The sequence below is a fragment of the Dama dama genome, chromosome 12, assembly GCF_033118175.1.
Source record: "Dama dama isolate Ldn47 chromosome 12, ASM3311817v1, whole genome shotgun sequence".
Taxonomy (NCBI): domain Eukaryota; kingdom Metazoa; phylum Chordata; class Mammalia; order Artiodactyla; family Cervidae; genus Dama; species Dama dama.
In genome coordinates this window covers 42,748,259-42,773,690 of record NC_083692.1, presented here as the reverse complement: position 1 = coordinate 42,773,690, position 25,432 = coordinate 42,748,259, and the positions used below count along the sequence as shown (strand labels likewise).

The 25,432-nt window shown below is 35.7% G+C and overlaps 1 protein-coding gene across 7 annotated transcripts in view; it reads left to right on the top strand.

The window, feature by feature from the left end:
* The window catches only part of GABPB1 (GA binding protein transcription factor subunit beta 1), a 62,858-nt gene that overhangs the window by 20,702 nt on the left and 16,724 nt on the right, over positions 1-25,432 (top strand). For 5 of the 7 annotated variants that reach the window (XM_061157134.1, XM_061157133.1, XM_061157138.1 and 2 more), the window contains exons 2-6: positions 11,509-11,616; positions 16,532-16,699; positions 18,256-18,450; positions 20,390-20,537; positions 20,885-20,998. In XM_061157134.1, coding sequence (XP_061013117.1) covers positions 11,509-11,616; positions 16,532-16,699; positions 18,256-18,450; positions 20,390-20,537; positions 20,885-20,998 — 733 coding nt within the window. The remainder of the gene's footprint in view (positions 1-11,508; positions 11,617-16,531; positions 16,700-18,255; positions 18,451-20,389; positions 20,538-20,884; positions 20,999-25,432) is intronic. The other 2 variants (XM_061157137.1, XM_061157136.1) reach the window with 1 other exon arrangement.

The following is a 25,432-nucleotide window of genomic DNA, read 5'->3' as shown; positions in this document are numbered from 1 at the left end:
TCACTCAGTTGTGTCTCTTTGTGACTCCATGGACTGCAACATGCCAGGCTTTCCTGTCCTTCACTGTCTCCTGGAGTTTGCTCAAACTCATGTGCATTGAGTTGATGATGCCATCCAACCATCTCCTCCTCTGTTGACCCCTTCTCCTCCTCCCCTTTCCCAGCCACCAGTGTCTTTTCCACTGAGTTGAGTCTTTGCATCAGTCAAGTGGCCAAAGCATTGGAGCTTCAGCATCAGTTCTTCCAATGAATATCCAGGGTTGATTTCCATTAGGATTGACTGGTTTCATCTCCTTGCTCTCCAAGGGTCTCTCAGGAATCTTCTCCAGCACCACAGTTCAAATTCTTTGACTCTCAGCCTTCTTTATGGTCCAACTCTCACATCCGAACATGTGTAGTTTTTTTAAAAACTAATTCAATCACATCACAACCCTTAAGTTTAAAACATTTTAACATTTTCCTAGTAAACTGAATACAATCCAGACTCCCTAGTAGTGCCTATAAGGCCCTACATGAAGTGGCCTATTCATACCTTTGTGATTGTATATCCTATTCTTCTACTTTTATCTCAGGGCCCTTATATTGGGTTGGCTAAAAAGTTCATTTGGGCTTTCATGTAACATCTTATAGAAAAACTTGAGTGAACTTTTTGGCCAACCCAGTGCTTGGCCTCTCTCTGAATCACCAGGAACAGTCAGAATTCTTAGCTTTAAGCACCAGAAACCACCTCTGGTGAATTTTATAGGAAAGGAATACATCACAGAAAGAATCTGCTGTCGTTACTGTCATTGGAATCTGCTGCTGCTCTTGTCATAATGGATTCCATGTACTTCCTGCTTTTTTAATGGCACTACCATCTAAGTTAAATTCCAGCTTAGATAGTTCTCTTTTGGAGAGGAGATCATATGACTGTATCCCAGTTGCAAGGAAAGCTGGGAAAGCAGTTATCTAGTTTCAGTAATAGGTGGAGGTTTCTGCCTTTCGAGACTGATGAGGAGAATTCCCTAGATGTTGAGTTGCTAAAAGATCATTATATTCATCATGGTGCTTTTCTCTGGGATCCTTCCTTGCCTTGCCTCTTCCTTCATTTGTGTCTCTACTCAGATGTCACCTCCTCAAGGAGGCCTGACCTTAGACTTTTCTTAAATGGCAGTTCTCTGTCCCTAATCTAATACTCTCCATGTTCATACCCTGCCTTATATTTTCTTCATAGCAGTTATCACTACTACTACTTTAACTAGTTGATTGATTAATTGACAGGCTCTCCCTTTACTACACAAGCTCTGTGGGGTTAGGGACTTGTCTTTTTTTGTTTGCCTTTCTTTTGGAAGATACTGTGTGCTAAGTAAACGTTTGTTTAATGAACGAAGAGGAAGTGTACAGATTATGGCATAAATTGCTGATAAAAATGGAAAGGTAGAATTGTTGAGGAGTTAGCTCATTTAAGAAAAAGCTTATTGGGGAAAAGGAATGTTTGAAATGGGTTGGTTGAAATCTGGGATTTGGAGAAAAGGGTCGTGACCATTGCAAATGGGAAATATCATGAGGTCTGGAATAAGGTGGGCTTGTATGGAATGAGGAAGAACTATTAGATTCTGATGTCTGTTGGAGATTATTAAGTGGGAGGTTAGAAAACTGGATGAAATGAATGTATGAGGTTGAAGTAGTTGATACACAAACTTATACTGTAGGTTGAAATTTTGACTTGATTGCTACAGAGGAAAAGGTTACTCATTTTTTTTTAATTAAAAATAAAATAGTATTTTCACATAGCTGAGTACTGTGTTGCTGTAAAACAAAATTTGATTTATACCTTTTTTTTTTCAGATTCTACATATAAGTGATATCACATGATATTTGTCTTTTTCTGACTTACTTCACTCTATATAATCTCTGGGTCCATCCATGTTGTTGCATATGGCATTATTTCACTCCTTTTTTATGAATGAATAATCTATTATGTGTATATTGTTTCACATCATGGTTTTCTCTGGATGTGTGCCTAGGAATTATTGATATTTTTATTTTGACAGCATTTGATATATATTGTAGGGTAAAATCCGTAAGCTTTATGCTTATGTGTGTGCCTGCTCAGTCAGTTCAGTTGTGTCTGACTTGTGACTCCATGGACTATAGCCTGCCTGGTTACTCTGTCCATGGATTACCCTGGCAGGAATATTGTAGTGGGTTGCCATTTCCTTCTCCAGGGGATCTCCCTGACCTGGGGACTGAGTCTGCGGCTCCTGTATTGGCAGGCAGATTCTTTACTGCTGAGACACTTTATGTTTATGTATTAGGAGGCAATAGAGATACTAGCTTTCAATTCAAAGAAACAAAGCAAAAAAACCTGACAGTGTTAAATTGAATTATAAATGTCAGTATGAATTTATGATTTAAAATATTTATTTCTTAATTCTACCTCAATGTATATTTCTTTCTTAGCTCTGTCCATTGAAAAGACCTAGAAAAAGTGTGTCCCTTTGGTAAAAATGAGTACTGCTCTTGCTCCAGTTTTGGTTTTTAAAAAACTTCTACTTAGGATCCAGAGCTCCTCAAGAAATGACTGATTCCAGGATTGTGGCGGGAAACACACATAGTGCAACTGGAACATGTTCTGTCACAAGTGGGAAAACTTTCACAGACACGAAAGCCAACCTGAAGAAGCTCTTATCCAAAATTGAGACAGATTGAGATGAAAAAGGATAAAGAGAGTAATGTATAGAAACAAAAAAAACCCAGAATAAATGGAAATGGCATTTATACTTGTTCTTTACTCTGAAAATCAGTAAACATTTGAACTGCCTTTTTAGTAGAAACTATATTATAGTTAATGAGGAATGTCAGATAATAAATACAGAAAGAATTATAGAATTGGAAATCATAATTTGTTACAATCTGTTACGGAATAATTGACTTGGGCCAGGATCATTAATGGATGCTAAAAGTGTTAGTCAAAAGGTTCAATGATAATTGAATATTCATATGGTGTCAGATCAAATCCACAGAGTTCTGGTTGGTCTTGAAGTAATATGATAAAACTTGACACATACACAGTATCGTTATGCTTTCTGTTGATGGATGTTTAGTTTGCTTCCATGTCCTAGCTGTTGTAAATAATGCTGCAGTGAACATGAGGATGCATGAATTTATTTAGAATAAAACTAATTTTGGAGAAGGAAATGGCAACCCACACCAGTATTCTTGCCTGGAAAATCCCATGGACAGAGGAGTCTGGCAGGCTACAGTCCCTGGGATTGCCAAGAGTTGGACACGACTTAGCGACTAAACCACCACCAAAACTAATTTAGAGGTGTAACAACCAGATATAGTGTTTGTCAGCTTTAAAGTACATTTGTTTTTAGAAGGGAGCAGGATGAAGCAAGATGGCCAACTTTTAATTTAGCATGGGGGTGATGGACACATGGTTAAGTGTGTTTGTGTACATACACACACACACACACACACACATATACACATATACATATACTTTCCTATATTTGAAAATTTTTGTAATAAAAACTTTTGAAATATTTTTCTGTTGACACTTAAATCGCTTGTAGTTTCTTATTCATTTTTTTCTATTACAAAAAGTATTTCTATACACGTTCTCATACATGTTGCTCTCTTTGTACACATGCTGTAGAGTATACAAGGAAATAGGCTAGCTTCCTAGCAGTGAAATCTCTAAATCAGTGGGCAGGTGCTTCTTCAGCTGGACTAGATACTGATGAATTGTTCTTCAAAATGATTGTACTGATGAGAATTTTAGAGAAGGAGGTCATGAAATGTATGTCTTTTCTACTAGATGATGAATTCTTTGAGGGTAGAGACTCACATACGTTTGTGTGTTTAGTCGCTAAGTTGTATCCGACTCTGCACCCCCATGGACTGTATAGGCTGCTAGACTTCTTTGTCCATGGCATTTTCCAGGCAAGAATACTAGAACGTGTTGCTCTTTGCTAACTCCAGGGGACCTTCCAACACAGGGATAGAAGCTGAGTCTCTTGTGTTTCCTGTATTGGCGGAAGCCCCCCAGAGACTCACATATAGAAATATTTAAATTGAATGAAATTGTATTTTAGGGAGATTGCCTGGCAGCAGGCTGGAGAAACCACAGTTAGGTCAGCTAAGAGGCTATTGTGATGTGTAAAGTATGAAGCTATGAGTGTACAGGAGTAGAGGTAGTGGAGAGGAAGGAAGGAAATAGAAATCTTGGAAAGAAAAGATCAAAGTGTATGCATTCTTATTGTTGGATATTGATGCTTCACTCTTGTGCCTTACAACAGCCAGCAGTTGGTTGGTTTCACTTTATAGTAAACAGGTAAGTTGTGCTTTCCTGGTTAATTCAAAACTGTGTATTGGTCCAGGTCTAATAGAGTTCTAGCCTTACAAGGACCAAGGCTATATCTTCCTATAGTTTTTAGAAGGAAAGTCTATCCAGTCTCATAATGGAAAATTCATTGCATGCAGTTTTTCTAAAAGAATGCCATATATATATATTTAAACATATACATGTTTATATATGTATTCATTTTTTCCAGTTTTATTAAGATATAATTGATATACTGCATTGTATAAATTTCAAGGTGAACAGCATAATGATTTGATTTACATACATCATGACTACCACAGTAAATTTAGTGAACGTCCACCGTCTCATATAAATACAAAATTTTGTGGTGAGAACTCTTAGGATTTATTCCCTTAACAACTTTTATATATAACATACAGCAGTGTTGGAGAAGGAAATGGCAACCCAGTCCAATATTCTTGCTTGGAGAATCCCATGGACACAGGAGCCTGGTGTCTGCAGTCTTATCAGATCGCAAGAGTTGGACACGACTGAGCGACTAAGCACACACAGCAGTGTTGATTATATTAATCACGTTGCACATTACACCCCAGTGCTTACTTACAACTTCTTGTAACTGGAAGTTTGTACCTTTTTATTATTTTCATCCAACCCCGCTCTCCTCACCCCTGCCTCCTGTTACAACAAATCTGTGTCCTTGAGTTTGTTTTTGAAGCATAATTGACCTACAGCACTATGGTAGAATGTTGCGTATAGATGCCCAAAGGTGGGGAGAAGAGCTATTAATATAGTCTGCATTTTTTGGTCTCTATTTGAATAGAAAACTGTTACACCTTTAAAGGTCAGAGCCTTGAGAACTGGCTATCCTGTATATTTTTCTTTTTTTTGCTACGTTTTAAGGCATGTGGGACCTTAGTTCCCTGACTAGGGATCGAACCCATGCCACTTGCAGTGGAAGTGCAGAGTCCTAACCACTGGACTGCCAGGGAAGTCCCTATAGGCAGTATTCTTAACTTGTAGCAAAAGCAATAGAATACAAGGTAAGGTTAAGGTAAAAGAAACAGATCCAATATGGAGTCAGATTTGTTTTCCTCTATTACAGTATCTTTTATTTATGAGTGTGGATGGGAAATGGGCTGGGCAAAATCTGTATTTAAGCTCCATGGTGGTTGTGTGGAATTTTATTATACTCTTGTGTCTGTTTTTATATATACTCAAAATTATCCATAAAAAAGTAAAAAAATATAAAGACTACAATATTTATGATATATATTAATTTAACTATTGTTTGTAGTAAGGCATTTCAGTGTTTTCCTATTTTAAATAACACTACTATATATACATTGATATTTCAAATCGTTTTCTTGTGATTTCTGTGAGTGGAATTACTAGGTCAAAGTGTGAAAATTTCAAAAGCTTTAGATGTACATATAGTGTTAAATTTCTTGGTGAAAAACTTGAAGAATTTTATTGGGTTTATAATTGTACTCATTGAGCATGTGGGTGACATTGCAAATTTTATTCTAAAATTTTGAGTGAGACAAAGTTTATTATTAAGTATATTATAGTAGGCTTACATTTTCTAAGTGTTTTAATTCATTTTCTTTTTTGAGTGTTAATAACAGTTCACGGAACTAATACTTCAGTTTTATGGAGAATTTTCATATCCAGTAAATGCTGTAATTCTCACAATAGCTTTTTGAACTATGAATTCAGTTCAGTTCAGTCACTCAGTGGTTTCCGCCTCTTTGCGACCCAAGGGACTGCAGCTCGCCTGGCTTCCCTGTCCATCACCAACTCCCGGAGCTTGCTCAAACTCAATGTCCATCAAGTTGGTGATGCCATCCAACCATCTCATCCTCTGTCATCCCCTTCTCCTCCTGCCTTCAATCTTTCCCAGCATCAGGGTCTTTTCTTTTTTTGTGTACACGCTTTATTTGTTAAAATACCATTAGATTATTCCTCAGGATAAGAGCAAAGATCATCCCCTGCGGAAACTTAGGATCTGTGTACAGCATTTTACAGAACAGAAGACAGCACTAGCTGAAGCCTGCATGCTGGCCAGAGAAGGGTGTCATGAGCGGACTCAGCAAAGAAAGGAAGTCTGTCCGGGAAGGGAGGTGCCATCTGAATCAAACTCGTCGCCATCAGGGCAAGTCTTGTGACGGTCATGGATTGGAGGCTGTTTTTGGAAGGATCGAGGACAGCACAGGGGTTCTATGTGTCTTCACAGCTAGACCTCAGGCTGAGGTACCTTTAGGTCAATGTCACTCAAATATCTGACCAGCCACACTCTTGCAGCAAAGAGTCCCAAATTGAGAATCAAGTTCCTCTGGAAGTCATTCCTGATGGTGCCAAAGCAGTAGACACCCTGGAGCCAGTCTCCCACATTATCTGGAATTTGGGGAGCTTCATTTGCTGATCCCCACAGCGGTCACGCCGGCCCCAGTGAAAGCCATAGCAGCACCTCCGCTCTCCGTAAGAACTCTGAGTTAAGTTCAGTCGCTCAGTCGTGTCCGACTCTTTGCTATCCCATCGACTACAGCACGCCAGGCTTCCCTGTCCATCACTTTCAAACTCATGTCAGTTGAGTTGGTGATACCATCCAACCATCTCATTCTCTGTCATCCCCTTCTCCTCCTGCCTTCAATCTTTCCCAGCATCAGGGTCTTTTCCAATGAGTCAGTTCTTCACATGAGGTGGCCAAAGTATTGGAGTTTCACCTTCAGCATCAGTCTTTCCAATGAATATGCAGGACTGATTTCCTTTAGGATGGACTGGTTGGATCTCCTTGCAGTGCAAGGGACTCGTAAGAGTCTTCTCTGCATCACAGTTCAAAAGCATCAATTCTTTGGTTCTCAGCCTTCTTTATGGTCCAGTTCTCACATTCACACATGACTTAAAGCCATAGCTTTGACCAGACGGACCTTTGTTGGCAAAGTAATGTCTCAGGTTTTTACTATGCTGTCTAGGTTGTTCATAGCTTTTCCTCCAAGGAGCAAGCATCTTTTAATTTCATGGCTGCAGTGACCATCTGCAGTGATTTTGGAGGCCAGAAAAATAGTCTGTCACAGTTTCCATTGTTTCCCCATCTGTTTGCCATGAAGTGATGGGACTAGATGCCATGATCTTAGTTTTCTGAATGTTGAGTTTTAAGCCAGCTTTTTCACTCTCCTCTTTCACTTTCATCAAAAGGCTCTTTAGTTTCTCCTTGCTTTCTGCCATATGGGTGGTGTCATCTGCATATCTGAGGTTATTGATATTTCTCCTGGCAATCTTGATTCCAGCTTGTGCTTCATCCAGCTTGGCATTTCACATGATGTACCCTGCATATGAGTTAAATAAGCAGGGTGACAATATACAGCCTTGACATACTCCTTTCCCAATTTGGAACCAGTCTGTTGTTCCATGTCTGTTTATAACTGTTATTTCTTGACCTGTATACAGGTTTCTCAGGTGGCAGGTAAGGTGGTCTGACATCTATCCTGTCTCTTGAAGAATATTCCAGTTTGTTGTGATACACACAGTCAAAGGCTTTAGTGTAGTCAATGAAGCAGAAATAGATGTTTTTCTGAAATTCTCTTGCTTTTTCTATGATCCAGTGGATGTTGGCAATTTGATCTCTGGTTCCTTTGCCTTTTCTAAATCCACCTTGAACATCTGGAAGTTCTTGGTTCACGTACTGTTGAAGTCCGACTTGTGGAATTTTGAGCATTACTTTGCTAACGTGTGAGATGAGTGCAATTGTGTGGTAGTTTGAATAGTCTTTGACATCGCCTTTCTTTGGGTTTGGAATGAAAACTGACCTTTTCCAGTCCTGTGGCTACTGCTAAACTATGAATTACAGAAATTCTAAACAAAATAAGACTCTTTTCAAATTAATTACTTGTAGTAATTTCTGTTACCACTAGATGGCCCTCTCAGCAGGTACTTTTGAACAAAAAGTAGCTAGTTTATAGACATTTTGAAGTTGCTGTATAGATCTTAACATACATTTTAATTGGAGTTTAAAAATGGTTTATATCAGATTATGATAAGCTGTTTTAGAATTAGTAAAGAAATTCAAGAGGAAGTTTTTTGCAGTGGGTTTTGTTTTGTTTGCTTCTCAAGAAGAGAGTTTTAAACTAAATGGCATTCAGTACCATATACATAATATATTTTCACTAAATATTTTAAACCTTCACTAAAATTTAATGACCTGAATTAGGCTTCTCCATTTGCTTGTGGGAAAGATATTTGTCACTTTGCCAAAGCAAAAAAGCAATCTTTTCTGCTAAGTCTTTAAGTGATTTTATATAAATCTAACTCTTTATCTCTGAGGATTTAATATATAGATAATGAAATAAGTAAACTGATGCTTGATGTGGAGCTATGGTCCCCTTGGTCAATTTTGTTGTCCTAACAGAATTGAGTTCCTCTAAGGGTCGGAATTATTCTACTGTGGTGTTCATGGTTCCTGTCTGATGAGAAGTTGGAGTGAAATTGCTATATTTTAGTATTTTTATCATCTTAACTTTTACTATCTTGACAAAAAAATTAGAGCATCTTTGATTTTGGTCTTACTTGATCTCACATGTATGTTCTTCTGTTGATTTTTCAATATTATTATATTCATTAGTTTTGCTTTTATAATAAATATTTTGTTTTGCCCACTCTCCTAGCCTGAAATGAAAGCTATGGTTAATATTATCTGTACAATTTAAAAATCATTGTATTTCCTTAATTTCAAGATAAAGGGAAGTAGAAGGAAAGCAGTTTATAATAATATGTGTATTTCAGTATGTAAGTACTGGAGCAGATTATACTAAGTGAAGCAGAAGGTAGTGAAATGCTTGTACCTGTACATAGAATCACTATGAATGTGATAACTGTGAAAGCTGGTTACAATATAGTATTATATTGGCGATTCAGGTACCCAAGTGGTATTGGCATTGGTGACATCATTTTCCAAAATGGTGAAAAACTCTTTAAGTTCTGAATGAAAGAGATAAATTGTTGCATTCTAGAAAATTTGGGATACATTAATACTGTGGGAAAATACATTTTGTTTACTTATTAGTTATTTCTAGTTTTAGATATATTCAGTGGGACCTTTGAAAGTCAACCAACATGTGACAGTTCTTTGTATACTGGATTATTCCCTGCATTGCTGGACCTCTAGTATCCCTGACACTTGCCCTTTAAATGCAGGTTAAGTGTTCATCACATCCTTCCTCCCAAGTTATCCCTAAAATGCCTTCATATATCCAAAGGATCCATCAGGCAGTATGTGTGCTGAATGAATGCAAATTGATTTATTACTATGTAAGACATGTTTTAAAATGCATATTTGGGAGAAAGATTTATTTCATGTAAAAGCAGCTTAATATGAAATTTTGTCATCCATTACTATCTCTGTTAGTTAGTATGGCCAGTTTAGATTTTGCTGTGCTTCTGTAGAACATGGGTCTTTCTTTTTTACCTTATCCTGCCTTTATTGTAGGACATTATTATTGTAGATTCTTTGCCTAGTGAGTATGATGTTAATTCACATCTAGCTGGTACATATTCCCTAGGAAAAATTCTTCATTGAAGAACAATAACCTCTTTTGATTTTAGTATTTTTAGTGGGATAAAGGAGTATTTTGGGTTCCAGTGACTACAGCAAGTTATGAATAAGAGAAGAGGAGGAAAAAGAAAAGAATGTCAGAAATTAAAGGGTGAAAATGTTGTGTCACAAAAAGGCATATAAAACTCCCCACATAAAATCCACAAGAGCATATGATTGTTTTTCTTATTCTTCACATAGGTTATATTATAAACTATTTGTACTCTTACAAATTGAACAGCTATAAGAAATTCTTTCCTGTCTAGTGACAAATGCCTGTTTTGGACATAAGCATCTCACCTAGTCATTGTGTGAGCCTCCCAGTATTAACATCTATTTCTGGTTACTTTTTCTGTTTGGTATTTCTATGTTATGAAATCTACTAAAAAATAGAATAATTTAAGCACAAACATGTTCTTTGAGGGGCATTTTTTAATCAGCCCTTTTAGATTTCCTAACACCTCTGTGTGATGCATTCTGTTCCTTTCTGGTGTAAATAACCTCTCTGCTCTCTGTCAACATCCTTCTCACACATATATGCCTTTCCCCTCTTCCTAGATAATACTTGTTCATAGCAGACTAGGATACACTAATCAACCTGACACTGCTCTCTTATAGTTTATTTCCCCTCAACTCAAAGAGTATTCACTTTTTGAGACAAATTCATGCGCTAGGCATGTTTCTTATGTAAATTTAAGGTGTGTCTATCTTCCCTTCCACACAACCTTCAAATTCTCCCTGTTGCCTTTCCTGTGGATACATATAACATCATTGAACAGTCTTTCTGGATTTGGGAACTTTCTTCTCCTTTGGATTCGAGCATTTCTGATACTTGAAAATCTTTCTTTCCCTACGTATTCCTGTTATGCTTTTTCCCCAACAGATATTTCAGTATTTCTTATTCAAGACAATACACATACCCACTTACTCCCTAGACTGTGACATTAGTTTTTTCCAGATACCTTGTGTATCTTGTATTCAGGATTTCAGGTACAGGGCATACTTACTTTATAGATGCTTAGTGAGACACATACTCTATTGATAATACTATTAGACTCTCTTTTCCTTATTTTCATTAAATGTAAATTGTGCCTTTTCTGAAAGAACATACATGCAAATGCCTATACAAGGATTGAATATACTTATTTTCAAATTCTGAGCACCTTTACTGTTACAAAAGAAAGTTATGGTAGCTTTATTTAAAATTTTTACCAATTAAAGAGGGTAATGTATTTACTTTACTTCTATTTATATTTGTGAGATAATTTTGTTGCTGCAACTCCTCCAGTGAAAACAGTTTGTTGCTGCTTTTAAATTCTACACAAGCTTTCTCTGCCTCTTACCTCTTCTATTTTTTTTTTTTTTTTTTTTTACCAGCTATGTTCAGAGAATTCAAACTAATTTTATTGCCCTAGGTAAAAGTTTAATAAAAATCTGCTTCCAAAGTTCGAATAAAAATTACTTTTGTGTGATCTGTAGTTTCAGATTAACTGTATCACAACCTTTTAAAGAGATAATTGAGAAATGACTTATTAATAAAGATAGAAGGGGAAAGAAGTCATGTCATAATATATAAATGGAGATGTTAAATTCATCTGTGTTTTGTTTAGATGTCCCTGGTAGATTTGGGAAAGAAGCTTTTAGAAGCGGCACGAGCAGGTCAAGATGATGAAGTTCGTATTTTGATGGCTAATGGAGCTCCTTTTACTACAGACTGGGTAAAGAATGATTTTAATGTTGTGGTTTTTTTTTTTTTTTCCTTTCTTCTTGTTCTTACTTTTTGTTTTTCCAGTTAAAAGTTTAGTCAGTATTGTGTTTATAAATGGTGAAAAGTAATTTTTTTCTTTGCAAATTTGTTTGCAGTTTTAGAATTATAGCTAGCTTTTTAAAGAGAATGGTTCATATAGTTTTTTAAAAAAAATATTGGACAACCTTATCCAAATATTCTGTCCAACCATGGATTTTTCCTTAAATTATGGATTTCAGTAATGTAGGATGAATGTAAAATGTAGCTGCTTGAGATTTAATTTAAAGGCCTTATAAATAGCACAGGTAGGATTTATAATTCAGAAAAAACAAATTTGGTGTTAATGTTATAATTGATTCTAAAAAGTAAAAATGTTTGCATTTCAATTGATACTTGTGAAACTATTACAAACGTGACCCAGAAGGAAGAAAGGAATGGGAAGGAGTTCTTAGTAACTATAGAAGGCAATTGTGAAGAAGATAAAAACCATAACTATTAAATTCTGTAGGTAAATCAAAAGGGATGGTCTTGGTAGTATGGAGGGTTAAGAATCTGGATTAATTCTGCCACTGGTAACAACTAAAAATTCCAGAGTTTTGATTTTGTTGTTTTTAGCTTACTTGTTCCATGTTCTTTTTTATATTTTATTCGGAACAAATTTTTTTATTATGGAAAATTTCAAACACATTAACCCCTGCATACCCTTCAAAAATTATCAAATCAAATGAGTCTTGTTTTCTCTATAGTCCCACTTTCTTTCTTTATTTTGTATTATTTTAAAGTAAATTTCAGGAACCATTTTGTTTCATCCATAGATTTCAGCGCCTGTCTTTAAAAGATAAATATTTTTTGGCTGAATATTAAAAAAAAAATTGTTAGTGCACCAATGAGTTAGACAGGCATTATCAACCTGAAAAACCAAGCGAAGGCCAGAGCCAGAGAAATTTCAATCTTAGAACATTTTCCGACTCAGTACATTTATTTGCCTGTTGGTTTTCCCACCTCCCTGGCATAGGTGACTTTAGAGGAAGACCTGAGACTGCTCACAGAGAGAAGTCTTATAGAGATCCTTTCCCCATAATACTGGAATCCCAGAGAGATGTACCTTCATGGTAAGGGTAAACCAGAAATACCCGCTCCTTCCTCCTGCCTGCCCTTGCCCCTGTTGTTGGATACTGCAAGACAAATGAAGCAGCCTGATCCAAGTATCAAATGGGGAGAGGAAAATTTTTGTTGATATAAATTTGGAGTCAAATATTTGTGGCCTTAACTCACAAATACTTATGTATTCTGCAAAACCATGAAGTGAAAAATGAATTTAAGGTGGTCTTTGGACTAGAAGTTCCCCCAGGTTTCCGACGTGAGCAAATGAATATTCTTTCTGGAGGAACCTACTTCATCCCAGGCTTTATATCCACAAATGAAATTCCATGGAAAATGAATGGTCAAAAATAATTGAAGACACAGGGACACAAAGCAACTTGGATAATAACCCACTGGAACAACTGATAGCATTAAGCAGACTTATAAGGACTGTAGACAAGATTTTAATAACAGATGAGGAGCAGCTGAAGAGAGAATTAGTAAATTGAAAGGTAGAAAAAAAATCATCCACAGTGCAGCACAGAGAAAAATAGAAAATATGAAAGATGTCAGGAGTCATGAAGGCTAGTGTGTGAGAAAGTCTAACATATATCTGATCATAAATCTACAAGGAGAGTAAGAATAGGGCTGAAATTATTTTTAAAAGATAATGGTTTAGATTTTCCAAGACTGGTGAAAGATGGTAGCTCACAGATTCAAGTAACCCAGCAAACCTCCAGCAGGATTAATAAAAACAATCAGTACACATGTAGACACATCATAGTGATCCTGTAGAACATCAAGACAAAAAAAGCCTGGAAACATCAGTGAGGGATCACCTCACACCTGTGAGAATGGCTGTCATCAAAAAAAATCTACGCATAACAAATGTTGGCAAGAATGTGGAGGAAAGGAAATTCTTGTGCGCTGTTGATGGGGATGTAAACTGGTGCAGCCACTATGGAAAATGGTGTGGAGATTCCACAAAGAATTAAAAATAGAACTATCATATGATCTAGCAGTTTCACTCCTGAGTATCTTATCTGGAAAAAATGAAAACTCTCAATTTGAAGAGCTGCATGCACCCCAATGTTCATAGCAGTGCTATTTATAATAGCCAAGATATAAAAGAAATCTGAGTGTCTACCAACACAAAAATGGATAAAGATGTGGAATATTACTCAGCTATAAAAGAGAATGAAATTCTGCCATTTGTAGCAATGTAAGTCAGAGAAAGACAAGTACTGTATGATCCCACTTGTTTGTGGAATCTAAAAATAAACAAATTATATAGCAGAACAGAAACTGGACTCACAAATATAGAAAACAAACTAGTGGGGAGAGAGAAGCCAGGAGGGACAAAATAGGATATAGGATTAAGAGATACAGACTACTGTGTATAAAATAGATATGCGACAAAGACATATTGTATAGCACAGGGAATTGTAGCCATTATTTTATAATAAGTTTTAATGAAGTATAATTTCTAGAAATACTGAATCATATGCTATATACCTGAAACTAATACTGTATATCAATTATAGGTCAATTAAAAAAATAAACCTTGAAAAAACACAAAAAAACCTTAAGAAAAATTAATGTCAACAATACATAGAAATTCTCATGACAGTAATGACAAAGATAGGGCAAATGGCTTGATATGGTACTTTACTAAAGCAAAAGTTTAAATGACCAATAAACATGCAAAGATGCTCAGCTACATTAATATTGGGTAAATGCAAAGTAAAATCATGAAATACTATTGCATATTCACCAGATTAGCAAAAACAAAATTAAGAAGTCTGGCAGTACCAGCTGTTGGTGAGGAGATTCATATATTGATACAAACATTTTGGAGGACAATTTGGCAGTACCTTGTAAGTCTGAATATGTACCTGCCCTAAGGAATAGCTATTGAACTTCAAAGAATATTTCCAAAGGAAACTCTTGTTCATATACTTGAGACATGTATAAGACCATTTTTAATAGCAGCATTATTCATAATAACAAAAAACTGGAAATTTTAATGTTCAGCAATAGATTGGTTAAATTAATTGTGGCTTATTCACTTGGTAGAAAGTTGCAAAGCAGAGAAAACTAGTGAACCACACTTAAATTCATCAACATGGGTGAATCTTATGATGTTAAGCAAAAGAAGGCAAGTCTCAGGGAAATACATCAAATGCGATTCTATTTAAATAAAGCTCAGCAGGCAAAACCGAAGTATATTGCTTAGAGATATATAGTAATAAAAAAAAAAGCAAAGTAAAACAATGTTTACTCCAACTTCAGGGATTGAGGGAAGGGTTTTTTAGGGAGTGGCATGTAGGAAGATTTTAAATTTTGGTAATGTTTTATTTCTAGACTGTGATGGTGTTTACCTAATTTTTTCCCTTCAAACTACATATATGTATGAATATATGTATGTATTTTTTGTATCATCAACCAAAAAGGTAAGGTCTCTAGAAGAAGAAATAAAATAAACCTTATATCATACTAAGTAGAGCTCATGGCTGCTAAATGGGCTGCTGAGATACTTATTAAATATTAGAATTTAAGAGTATAGAAAGGGCCAGTTTAAGAAACAGAATATGGAGAAAGAAAGGACTCTTTAAGAATCTTCTTTGATCTGCTGGAACGACCATCCCTTAAAAATACAAGGCTTTTAATAGTAATGAAATAAGTATTCCAAGGGTAAGTGATTTCCATTTTTACCATGTATTAAGAGCACATGCCTCGCTTTGTATTATGACTCTTGCTGTGTGACTTCAGGCATATCAATAACCTTTGTGCTTAGTTTCTTTTACTCCCAAATGAGGATAGTAATAGTACCTATGTTATAAGGAGATTGAATGAGATAATAAGTGTAAAGGCCTTAGAATAGTGCTTGCTATGGAAACAAAAGCCTTAGTTGCTATTATTACTGTAGTGGTCTTAGCAAATCACGTGTTCTAGTGAACTCTCTTGGTTCTTTAAAATGAATGCCTTGATAATCATAGAGTTGTAGGGACTTTCTGTGCTTCTAAATGCTTAGGCTATAATATAATTCTAATTATCATCTATTAAGAATATACTCTCTGATAAGGCTCTCCTTCACATATTAGTATGTATTTCCCTTGTATGAATGTTGTGTTAATGTAGTGACTGGGCCACATGGAATCAATTTCAGGAGAACTGGGCTCTTGATTTGGTTCTTTTTAAAAAAATTTTATCGGCACATATAGTTGATTGACAATATTGTGGTAGTTTCTGCTGTGAATTTTGGATCTGTCTTAACTCACCTTTGGCAGTGCACCTCAGATCAGATTTTTCCCTTGAAAAATGACTGTATGAACTCCTTTAAAAAGATTACTGAGGTGCTTTAATTCCTGTGAAACAGTTTAATGTAAAAATATACACTAACATTTAATTGATATGAGTTTCTTAGATGAAAAGAAGTTTTTGTGTGAATAGTATAGGGAAAACATCCTAGTACTCAAAAATTTCTCAAACTCTTAATTGCTGATGAAATTAATTTTGTTTAGACTATTTATCTGATAAAAAAAAAATAAAGCATGTTTGAATTAAATGAAATATTGACTTTTCTTCCTTGCTGAGAAACGAATGGGACTTCTTGAAGGTTCCTTTGAAGAGACTGATCAGCAAAAATTACTCCTTTTCAGTTTTGAGTTACTATTGTTAACATTTGATAAAAAGATAATCTGTTTGCTCTGTGGACACAGTATATAAAATAGAAGGTAGAAAAAGAAGTATATTTAAAAATGACTATACATGTGGATTTTTTTTTTTTTCTTGTGGTGTAGCTGGGAACTTCTCCACTTCATCTGGCAGCACAGTATGGACATTATTCCACCACAGAAGTACTCCTCCGAGCTGGTGTAAGTAGAGATGCCAGAACCAAAGTGGACCGAACACCATTGCATATGGCTGCCTCCGAGGGCCACGCCAGCATAGTGGAAGTTTTGCTTAAGGTATGTGTTCTCTTTTTGTACTTTGCTTTTGAAAGTCGGCCCACAAAGGTTTATAAAACCATAGTGGTTTTGTAAGAGGGAGAAGGGAACTAGTTTTGTTACTGGCCAGGGTCCTTGGACTCCTTAATCAATAGAAATTAGTAAGAGACCAGACAAGAAATTCAGGCAGGGCTTGTGCTTCAGCATGAGGGAGTAAAAATAGGGAATAGGTTCTCTTGCTCATTTTCTGAGGAGGGAGAAGCTGGTCCCTTAAATGGGGTGAGGGTAGGGGCCAGTCCAGCCGTTAGGTAGGAAGGGTTGCTTGAGCGGTCTGCCCTCCCCCTTGGTGGAGCTGTGTATAGTACCCGGGTTTTGCTCCCAACACCTCAGAAGTGGCAGTTGGGATTTTGGTGTTTTTGTATTTAATGTTCATAATTTGCCCCAATCGCACATGCAGTTATTTTTAGTCCCTATAGTTCCTTTGTATTCTGTAGCTAGAGGAGTTACTTGTCCAGGTGTAGGCACTGCAGCAAAGGGTCTCAGGTCCCAGCCTGTCTCAGTTTGATTGAATGTCTGCCTTTTCTACCCCCGTTATCTCACTTTTTGTGTGTAAGCATTCATTTAAATGAAAATTATTTTAAAGTTAAGTCAGACAGTTGATTTCTTAGATCTTAGTCTTTGCTATGGTCAGCGACCCATAACTTTGTCTTACTCAACACATTTTAAATGTACATTGAAGGGAATGTTAGTTTGGATAATTAACAAACAAACAAATAGTATGGACAGGGCTTTTTCTTTAATTATCTAAATGCCAGAGAGAAAATTCTTTGAACCAGAGAGTGTTAGATGTAGATATTCTTAATCCTTTTTATTCTAGCCTCTAGATCAACTTATCTAAAAAAAAACAGAGTGTAAGCCATAAACACGAATCATACGTAACTCTAGATTTTCTCTTAGCTACATTTAAAAAGTAAAAAAGAGTTTTTCATATTATATTTTATTTAACTCAGTATATGTAAAAAATTATTTCAGTATGAATCAGTATAAAATTATTACTGAGATGTTTCGCATCCTTTTTTTGGTGTGATGTCTTTGAATTCCTGTGTATTTATGCACACAGCGTCTGTATTCAAACTACATATGTGACTACCATTATGAATAGTGTACCTCTAGAAAGATCCCTATTAATTCATTATATTGCACTGGTTTTGAAAGCAAAGGATATTTTTGTGTAAATAAGGGGCTGGTGGGTTTTGGAAGAAGCCATATAGTTTTCTTTCACTCCTTATGCCATTTTAGTCCTTCGTGCTCATGACTGGGTGGCTGAAAAAATAATTGCTGTATTCCTGAGAAATTAGAAAGAAGGCAATCGGGAAAGCCTTCCCGAATAGGAAACTGACTAAATTAGCAGATGTATGGTGATTCTGGGAACAGGTAGATTATTCAGCACACAGAAATAAGAGTTAATCATGTTAGTAGCAAATTCTTGGTTTAAAGCACAGTGGTTAATATTTTCATACCAGGACTTTTTTATATTTCACATTTTAGAATATTCTTATTTTGAAATATTTTTATAGCATGGTGCTGATGTTAATGCAAAGGACATGTTGAAGATGACAGCTTTACATTGGGCCACGGAACACAATCATCAAGAGGTGGTGGAACTTTTAATCAAATACGGTGCTGATGTACACACGCAAAGTAAATTTTGTAAAACGGCGTTTGATATTTCAATAGACAATGGAAATGAAGATTTAGCAGAGATACTACAGGTAACTTTCGGCTTTAACTTAAGAAAATAAAATAGAATATAAAAAAGAAAATAATAATGATCTCTGTCATACAGATGATTTAACTATTTAGCGTATAGGTTTTTTTTTTAATTTATTTTTTAATTGAAAGATAGTTGTTTACAGAATTTTGTTGTTTTCTCTCAAACCGCAACATGACTCAGCCATAGGTATACACATACCCCCTCCCCTTTGAACCTCCCTCCCACCTCCCTCCCCACCCCATCCCTCTCGGCTGATACAGAGCCCTGGTTGAGTTTCCTGAGCCACACAGCGAATTCCCGTTGGCTGTCTATTTTACGTATGGTGATGTAAGTTTCCATGGTACTCTCTCCGTACATCTCACCCTCTCCTCCCCTCTCCCCATGTCCATAAGTCTGTTCTCTATGTCTGTTTCTCCACTGCTGCCCTGTAAATAAATTCTTCAGAACCATTTTTTTAGATTCCATATATGTGTGTTAGAATACGATATTTATCTTTCTCTTTCTGACTCACTTCACTCTGTATAATAGGTTCTAGGTTCATCCACCTCATCAGAACTGACTCAGATGTGTTCCTTTTTATGGCTGAGTGATATTCCATTGTGTATATGTACCACAACTTATTTATCTATTCATCTGTCGATGGCCATCTAGCTTGCTTCCATGTTCTATCTATTGAAAATAGTGCTGCAATGAACAATGGGATAGATGTGTCTTTTTCGACCCTGGTTTCCTCAGGGTATTATTTAGCTTATAGTTTTTCGTTTTGGACATTATTTTGGACAGACCTATTCCTCTTTCACTTCCTTTTTGTTTATTACTGTTTATTTTCCTAATTATAAGACCATAGTCTTTGCATGTAACATTAGAAGATTAGATAAAGTGATGACTTTCGGTGTTTTTAAGGTTCTAAATTTCCCTTCTAGACATTTTATTCTATTAATTATTTTATTGAATCTTTGGATACCATATCATTTTTCAACTCTGTTGTCCTCCCACTGAAGTTTTTTTTAAGTATTCATAATAATGTCCCCTTGGTGAGTAATAGTAGTCTGTATCATTCTGATTGGTTTCTTTTATTTTTTCACCATCCTCAAAAAAGTCTGTTTATGAACACAGTTATTTATGGCTTTTGGACAAGTTTTCCTAATAACCAGCATTACTTCTCTTTTCTTTAGCTAGACAACATTGATGTAAATTATCTTCTTTACTTATTGCTTCTTGTTCTTCTTCCCAGTAGAACTCTTCTATAAGACCATATGAGTCTATTGACGTTCAGCTAGTTACTTAAAATATGTTGTATATTCAGGGAAATAAACACATGCTGTGCTTCTTTCAATTTTTTTTTCTTCTAACTGCAGTTTGGGGCCTAGAATTGGGGATGGAGAACAATTGGGAAGGAAGTGCTTTATATAGGTAGTGTTATATATTGCCAAACATAGTAGAGAACATAATTTTGATTTAAGTAATTTGTTTTCTCTAACTACAGGGCAGCAGAATATCTTTCAATTGTAATACATATATATATATTATATATATATATATATATATTTTTTTTTTCTTTCCCCTCTGCACAGCTTGCAAGATCTTAGTTCCCTAGCCAAGAGTTGAACCTACACCCTTAGCATTGAAAGCACAGAGTCCTGAGCACTGGCCCACCAGGGAATTCCTTCAACTGTGTCCTGTAAAAGTCTCTCAGATACTAATTTCTCCTCACGGGATTTTGCTGCTTTACCTAATCAGGAAACTTAGGATATAAATCCATACCTATGATTTACTTCTGTACTTCCAATAGACCATAAACAAAGCTTTCCATTTGTACTATATAATTCTTAGATTACAGAATGTTCCTTTATATTTGTGTTTGTATGATATTAAAAGTCTGTGCTGTATGTTCTGGTTGTAATTCTGAAAAACAGCTCTGGTAATTTGTCGCCTAGATTGCTATGCAGAACCAAATCAACACAAACCCAGAGAGTCCCGACACTGTGACGATACATGCTGCAACACCGCAGTTTATCATTGGACCTGGAGGGGTGGTGAACCTAACAGGTCTGGTATCTTCAGAAAATTCATCCAAGGCAACAGGTATTGAGATGCATATAGGATAGCTGTTGGGATTTTATTCTTTAGTAGGTATACATCCTTTTAAGAAAGGACTGTTGGAGAATAAGGGTAAGATTATATTAGCCACCTTGGTTTTCTTTCTTATAATTGGCACAAATCAAATTTTTATGAGAAAAATAAAGAAAGGTGATATTGCAAAACATACTACAATATGACCTTTCAAAAGCTAATGCTATCCAAGCTTGTTTTCACAAAACTAATATTATCTAAGCTTCATTTAATAGTTGAATAAAGTAAAGTAGTTTGTCAGAAAAATGCACTAGATTAAATTCCTTAAAGATTCAAACCTGTTTTCTCCTTTCTTGTAGATGAAACGGGTGTATCTGCTGTTCAGTTTGGAAACTCCTCTACATCAGTATTAGCTACATTAGCTGCCTTAGCTGAAGCATCTGCTCCATTGTCCAATTCTTCTGAAACTCCAGGTTAGAAAAATAAGTCAAAAATGTGTACATCAGAAGTTGGAGATTCAAATATTGACAAAGGCCAGGAAGAACATTTAAAAGGCGAAAGGGGATAGGGTTGAGTTTATGGGCATCTGAGAAGTCAGGCAGGGTGAGTCTGCACATCCTATTCAGCTCTAGCTAATTTTATTAAGATGCTCAGTCAAGTGTTGCCAGGTTCTGTTTTTTTCATGGGAAGCTGAAAATCTGGGTTTTAAAAGGATATAAAATTTTGGCAATCAATTAAAATTAATTAAAATTAGAAACAAACTTGTATGGTTCACGGGAAACATCTGCTTACCCAATTTAACTTTGTTTTACTAGTCTGTGACTTTGTGTAAAAAGTATATAAATATATATGAACTTGCTGTCTTTCTCATAACTTTTAATTTTTGGCAGTTCTATTAGAATGATGTAAAATCTTAATGACTGACAAAACTAGGAAATAGCATACAACAACCACTGTTATAGGGTAACCTGTGGTTAAATGATTACAGACAATATTAACAGCCAGTTTAGATAAGGTTTACCTTATATTATATTATAAGGTTTACCTTATTATATTCGGTTGGCCAAAAAGTTCATTTGGGTTTTCCACAAGCTGTTACGGAAAAACTCAAAAGAACTTTCTAGCCAACCCAATACATAACCAAACTAGTTCTTGCTGTAATTATGTAAGTGAAATTTTTTTTTTTAATTAGAGAATTAAAAAAACTCCACAAAATTATTTTTCTTACTGTAGCTTAAGCCACTATATTTGGACAGTACTTATGAAAGTAAAGAATAATTTGTTGTTATTCATTATTTAAATTAATGTTTTTTAAAAATGTGACCAATAATAACAACAACAACAGTTCCCTGCATGTTTACTGTGTGTGCTTTAAGTTCAGTTTAGTTTGGTGTGTGCTTTGCACTGTGGCAAACATTTTACTTACTTACCTCTCATTTAATCTTCACCAAAAAGATTGAAGGTAGATATTACTGAATTTGTGTCTTTAAGGTGATGATTGGATGATGTATATTTTAGGGGAGGGAGTACCTATCTCTCTCCTTTCTCTCTCTCTCCTTCCCTACCTCCTTCTCTTCCCTTCTCCCCACACCTCCACCCCCAACTAGTGATAGTAAACATTTCTTCATTCTCTGGCTTCTTTAGCATTGTAATCAGTGTTTGAATCTAAACCTTTGTATTTGGGAATCTGAAGATTTTTCTGAATCCCTTTTGCCCGTTAGTAGCTATGTGCATCATCCTATTGACATGTGGCTTTTATGACCTATGCTAAAGGATCTCTTCAGAACCTTTGTAATTGCAAAAGCATATCAAAGAAAGTTAATTTCATTGGTGGGTTTCTGTTTGATTAAACTTATAAATTTTTTTGCCTTTATTAAAGTACATATTGCTGTAAATGAATCCTTTCTTCAAAGTCAGCTGGAAGTTTTGGCATTTAGACGTTTGGCTCCATGAATTGGTCATAACTTTTCTTCAACCTTTGAACATGTTATGTGTGGTCTAGTCTGAGAGAATTGGTAACAATAGTTGACTTTTTTTGCATGTGACTTACAATCTTCTGTGAACACAATAATTTTTCATTTCACTGCTACATCATACTGGGATCTTTCTGAAGATACTTTAAGAGTTTGAATTAAGTTTAAGTTCAGGTGAGTACGTTGACACCAGTGTAAACAACTCAGCTGAGGTGTGTAATCACATAAAGAAATATCTTCTCACAGGTTGGTTTGCAAATGCTCAGCCAAGTTATTTCTCTGCCTCTTGACTGTCTAGTTTCTGTTGATAACAGTTACCAGACTCATCCTAATTTAGAAATGTTGTATGATTTTTCAAGGACATCTCAGGATCTGGGAAATTAATTAATACTTCCATTTATATATGATGAAGTTGAGGTTTTGTGAAGGTTAAATAGTTTTGCACAAAGTAGCATGGCTGTTTAGTGATGAAAGGAAGTTCATGCTTAAGGTCTGACTTATTCCTAAGTTGTGTGTCTGAGACTACTCAATACACTGTTTCCTCTCTGCAGTTTCTTCAGGTTATAATTTGGTTTGTGATAAGAATAAATATTTGTAATTATCACTACTTTTACTTCTGAGGTATATCTGTTGAAACAGTCTGTTGAAATAAATGTCTTCCTCTTTGCCCTTTTTAAGTGGCTGAAGAACAAAATATAAGAACCCTCAGTACACTAATTGGTACTGCTCAGACTCTTTCCTTTTCCTGGTGCTAAGTAGTACAGTAAACATGTGTTCTGATACTGTATAACCAGACTGTAGCAGCAAGTGAACTGCATTTGAAATGGAGGCTAGCTGGCATATATGGTCCTATATATAGAAAATTGGTGCTTATGATAGTCTAGGAAACCATGCTGTTTCCTTTGAACTATGGCTTTAAAACATTCTTTCATGATTATGTTAGAAGCATCTTTGATGTATAAAACAAATCTTAATGTTACTTGAATGGGAACATCATAAAGGAAATCAGTCTAGTATAATGCTTTCACTGTGAAACCCAATGATATCTCTGTCTTCTTGATGTTACAAGCAAATATAACTTCGGATTGCCAATGTTTGATTAGAGTCTGTTACTAAATTACTTCCTTACTAGTATTTTTATGTAAATATTTCCAGTTTTGTTCTTTCCTCATAAACCTTAATTTTGCTAAGCATTTAACTTATTTGATTAAATTTTGAATCTCCATGCATAATTTTCATAATTCTTTGTCTAATAGAAGTACAAAAATATAATTAGATAAGTCTCATTATACCTTACTGAGTTTGGTGCTAATGTTCATTTTTATTAAATTGGTTTTTTGAGAATTTTTGTTTCAGTTCCTGAGTCCATAGGCCTATGCTAATTTTCACAGTTATATTAAATAATTACTAGCTCTATCTTGGTAAAGGTGAGGCCAGAAAAAGATGGTGAAGCAATTGATGTAAGTCATAAATTTAATTTGGCATCTGCCTGTAATGTAGGAGACCTGGGTTCGATCCCTGGGTTGGGAAGATCCCCTGGAGAAGGGAACGGTTACCCACTCCGGTATTCTTGCCTGGAGAATCCCATAGAGAGAGGAACCTGGTGGGCTACAGACCACAGGGTTGCAAAGAGTCAGACACAACTAAGCGACGCACACTTTCACTTTCGATGGTTAATATGTACAGGGTTCTTGCTATGAGCTTGTCATTGTGCTGGGTGCTTTACTTGCATTATTTGCATTATGTCATTTTGTTGTCACAATAGTCATCTGAATTAATATACTGTCATTGACCATGAGGCTTAGTTTTCAGCTTCAAGTTTTCAGAAATACTTCATTACATCCTGAGTAAGGGATGAGTGAGGGACTACTCACTCAGCAAACTCATAAGAAAGTGATACATCAATCAAAATGCTAAGTTATTTATTTTTAACTTCTTAAGGGAGGATACAACTGTCTTTTGATACATGAAACTAGCTCATTTTGGAAATAAATCAGTGAAAAAATTTCTAGCCTTTAAAAGTATCAGGGCTTCCCTGGGGGCTCAGTGGTAAAGAAATTGTCTGCCAAGCAGGATATGAGGGTTCAATCTCTGGGATGGGAAGATCAACTGGAGAAGGAAATGGCAACCCACTCCAGTATTCTTGCCTGGGAAGTCCCATGGACAGAGGAGCCTGGTGGGCTACGGTCCATGGGGTCGCAAAAGAGTTGGAAATGACTTGGCAACTAAACAACAACAAAAAGTATGCATCCACAGTTTACAAAATACTTGTTTAAAACATCCTTTATAGGAACTTCCTTGGTGGTCCGGTGGTTAAGACTCTGCCGTTCTAATGCAGGGGACGTGAGTTTGGTCCTTGGTTGGGGAATTAAGATCCCACGTGCCCCGTGGGGGGTTCAAAATTTTTTTTTTTTAATCAAAAAATAAGTAACACATCCTTCATAATGTTGGAATGTAATAATTCAGGAGAAATATAAGGCAGCTCAAATATTAATATAATAGTTGTCATTTTCTGTTATTAAAACTAGTAGAATTTTTGCTTGAAAATAGTTGGAAATGATCTTGTTAATTTATGTACCCAATGACTAGAAGGCGTTATTCCTTTAAATATTCTGTGATTCAAGTTTTCTACTAATTTAAACTCCTCTCAGTTATGTAGTTTGAATTAATATGATAATATCATAAGAGCAGGTTTCTTAAATTTTGTGTGAATCAGAGTCACCTTCTCAATAATTCATTTGCCCCAGTTCTTTCCCAGTGGATTCTGATTCAGTAGGGTTAGGTTGAGGCCCTGATATCTATATTTTTAATGTGTTCTCAAAAGTGACTCTGATGGCACACCAAAATTTAAGAATTTGACACAAATTTTAACAGATCTATTTCTTACTACTACTAAGTTGGATATAACTATCTAAAGATTGTGAGTGTACTACA